The sequence below is a fragment of the Mytilus trossulus genome, unplaced genomic scaffold (assembly GCF_036588685.1).
Source record: "Mytilus trossulus isolate FHL-02 unplaced genomic scaffold, PNRI_Mtr1.1.1.hap1 h1tg000103l__unscaffolded, whole genome shotgun sequence".
Classification (NCBI taxonomy): domain Eukaryota; kingdom Metazoa; phylum Mollusca; class Bivalvia; order Mytilida; family Mytilidae; genus Mytilus; species Mytilus trossulus.
Window position 1 is genome coordinate 1,017,026 of NW_026963296.1, and position 4,038 is coordinate 1,021,063.

The following is a 4,038-nucleotide window of genomic DNA, read 5'->3' on the forward strand; positions in this document are numbered from 1 at the left end:
TGTCTATGTTATTGAGATTGGTAGACATTCAAAGGATTATAATTGTTAATACAAAAGGTATACAATATTTATAATATACAAGTGTTTCCATGACGTGAATTATTGTTCCAAGTGACGACCAAGTGGTAACGACTTCCTAAATAACTACTGGATACTTAATAGTGTGGATACTTGATGGTCAAGTACTAATTATTGTATTTATATTTAGATAAGATGCAACACTTTTGTAATTATGCGAAGATATTCCGATTTCGTCATTGGTGTTTACAAATACAATGAAATTATTTTTTTCGTTTATTTTATTTTTGTATTCAATAATTTTATTTATTTATCATTTTTATTATTAATCTATTTATTTTTTTATTATTTTTTATTTTATTTTATTTCATTTTTTTATTTGTTTTTATTTTTATTTTTAAGGTTTATGCGCAGATTTGTAATGTATTCATTTAATTATTTGTTTTTTCCACCTACTTTGAATATTTTCTCAATTGACTTGATAAAGAACGTCTTGTGTATTTGCTCAACGAAGTCTTCAATCTTTAAATGTTTTATTGATCTTGACAATAATGTATTTAGAGATAGTGTCTTATCGCTGTCCTCGTTATAGGCTGCCGTGCACCTCGACTAATACCCATAAAACACTCCATTTTAATTGATAGAGTGACAGTTTACATTGCTTTACAAATTATACACAATCAGAGCAGACTCTCTTGATATCTAGGGACAAATGATGGATCAGTTCCTGTTGAAAATTAAATTTTCGTTGAGATTTTTACATAAATAGATATTCAGCAACGAAAATTATACACCACTATTAAATATTTACCTCTAAAGAACATTATTTTCTAAAATTGACAACAACGAAAATGTTGTATCACCATTAAATCAAGTTAAGACGAAAGAAACAAAGAAATTCAATGTCTGGAAACTTTGATGTTTCTAATATATCTCTTTTTCTTATATGTTTGCTAAACGTCCAGTGGCACATATTTTACTCGTGTTTTTCAATTAAATACAATTCTTATTTATGTATTTGCTTTCTTACTCTTCTGCATCTAGTAAGAAAGATTTGGCTGATTTTTTTTGTTTTTTTACTATACAAAAAACCTAAATCCACAGATTTATATAAGGAAGCTACCGTTTGATTTTTGATGGAGGGGATAGGATAAAATTTTAAAAAGATGCAGGACAGGAGGTTTGAGTTTAAAGGGGCAGGGTGAGCAACTTTGCAAAAAACAAAAGAAAGGTTGACCATTTATGTAAATTATAGTCAGGATACAGTGGCGGATCCAGGGGGTGGTCCCACGGCGCACCGGACCACCCCCATGACGAACCTCAAATTTTTTTTAAAGTGTTTATTTTTTCAATAACTAGCTAATTAACAAATAAATACTTAATAATCCTTTCATCGCACTAATTGGCTAGGGATTACCTCGATACCTGGAGGTGTCACAATGATAGAATACGGATGAATGCGTTTCACCTGTATTCATGTAATTAAATTGTCAAAACAGCTCGTCGATATGAAGAAGTTGACTTCTTATTTTGAAAGGTAAATACACATTATTTTTGTATTTTTAAGTGAAATTTCCATATATATTTGCATTGGCCAACTAACGGAGTCTCGGTTTTAAATTTCATTTTGTACATTTTGAAAAAAACAATCTCCTCCCTTTTCCTTTCTAAATACTTTAGATGTTTAAGCACGACTGACCGACCTATATATATTTTAGGTCGTCAAGCTGCCCTAGTCCCAAACGCAAGTTGGAGCAAGATGACAATATTCAGCCTAGAAAACGTCACAATTCAAATCTAGATGAAGTTTGTGATAGTCGAGGGAGCTCATCTGAGGAGTCACTTTTGGATACAATAGTTAAACCTTCATGTTCACACGCTCAGCCATTGCAGTTTTCTATTAAAAATGATGTTGGTAATTTTGCTTATAAACTGCAAATCAGTGATGAACAGAAATATCAACTTCTTAGGAATCATTTTATTCCGAATAAAAAATTTGTATTTCCAGTTACCAAGTATGGGGGCCGTAACAGAACATTTCAGAGTACTTGGTTGGAAAGATATGTAGGCCTTGTATATTCACCTTCTTTAAATGGCTGCTTTTGCATCTACTGCTTCTTATTTGGATCAGATGATTTAGGTGTTTTATCATCCAAACCTCTTTTAGATATGGCCCATGCTCACGACAGGCTAACTAAACATTTTGGGAAAGACGATAAAGAGGCCAAAAAATCACATGAATTTGCTAGGGAAAAGGCACTCAATTTTCTTGCTGTGATGGAAAATACCAAAGATGATATAAGAACTCAATCAAACACAAAAAAAGCCGAAGTTGTAAGAAAAAATCGCGAAATCTTGTCCTCTGTTATCAAATGTGTGATTTTATGTGGGAGGCAAAATTTGCCTTTACGAGGACACAGAGATGACTCGCAGCATGTTGGTGACAAAAACACTAACAGTGGAAACTTTCAGGCCTTGCTGTACTTTCGCATTGACTCTGGGGACGTGAATTTAAAACGCTATCTCGAAAACTGTCCTCGAAATGCAACATATCGATCTAAAACAATACAGAACGAAATAATTGATTGCATCAAAGATTGTATTGTTGATGATTTATTGGCTGAGGTCAAAGACTCCGGATTTTATTCAATTTCTGCTGATGAAAAGGCAGATATATCTAACACTAAACAGCTATCAATTTGTCTCAGATTTGTCGATAAATCATCCAACATTCGAGAGGTTTTTATGGGATTTTTGGATGTTACGCCCGATACAAGTGGTAAAAGCATAGCCGAAAACATTTTATTAACTTTAACTGATTGGGGTCTAGACATTCAAGATTGTCGTGGTCAAACGTACGATGGGGCTGGAAATATGGCTGGTAAAATAAATGGCGCAGCTGCTATTATTACCAACACAAACGCAAAGGCATTGTACACCCACTGCAATAGCCACTGTCTAAATCTGGTCTTAAATCAGTGTGCAAAATCACCGCTCGTCCGAAATATGCTAGACACGGCAGAAAAGGTTTTTAATTTCTATAAATTTAGTCCAAAAAGAAACAATAATCTTGAATCATGGATTGATAAACTTTGTGATACTAAGAAGCATAAACTTATTGAAATGTGCCGCACTCGATTTGTGGAACGACACAATGCCTTTGAGGTTTTTTTGGTGTTATATTCCGCTATTGAAGCATCTTTAACAGAAATGATGTCGTCGCGAAATTTCAACAGAGAGACGTCATCCGAGTCCTCAACATTACATGCCGCAATAACTAACTTTCAATTTTTGATTACACTGGTCATAGTGAAAAACTGTATGGCATTCACCAGAGGCTTGAGCACAAAACTTCAGGGACGGACTTTAGACATCGTAGCAGCTTATAAATCTGTCTCAGTTGTCAAAGAAGCTATAACCGATAAAGTAATAAAAATGGCAAGACCGAATAAAGTGAAAAATAGTAAGGCAGGATCGACAGAGTTTACAACTGAAAATAATTTGCAGCACAAAAGAAATTATCCCTAGACCCCCTCCCCCCTTAAAATCAAATGGAAGCTCCCTAAGGATCGATTTCCTTTTTAAAGCAGAGGTTTATTCCGTTAGTAACTTTCCTTAGAGAAGAAGCTGCATAAAAGTACGACAGAAAAGATGACATTTTATTTAGAGAAAAAGATGACATTTTATTTAGAGAAAAAGAGGACATTTTATTTAGAGAAAAAGATGACATTTTATTTAGAGAAAAAGATGACATTTCGATCTAGAGAAAAAGATGACATTTCGATGTAGAGAAAAAGATGACATTTTATCTAGAGAAAAAGATAGCATAAATATCTATAGAGAAAAAGATGACATTTTATCTAGAGAAAAAGATGAGTCGACATTTTACAAACCGAATAAAGAAAAAACAGAACTCTCCCCCCACCTCTTAAAGTTAAATGGTTACTAGTACTTCCTTAGTAGTTTTCTCTTCAGAAGGGTTGAATAGAAGTACGACAGAAAAGATGACATTTTATCTAG

The 4,038-nt window shown here is 33.4% G+C and overlaps 1 protein-coding gene across 1 annotated transcript; it reads left to right on the plus strand.

Moving 5' to 3' along the window:
* Positions 1-1,184: 1,184 nt before the first annotated feature.
* Positions 1,185-3,546, plus strand: LOC134699895 (52 kDa repressor of the inhibitor of the protein kinase-like). Its single transcript, XM_063561295.1, has 2 exons — positions 1,185-1,219; positions 1,737-3,546. The coding sequence occupies exons 1-2, from the start codon at positions 1,185-1,187 to the stop codon at positions 3,544-3,546; spliced, it is 1,845 nt and encodes a 614-aa protein (XP_063417365.1).
* The last annotated feature ends 492 nt before the right edge of the window (positions 3,547-4,038 follow it).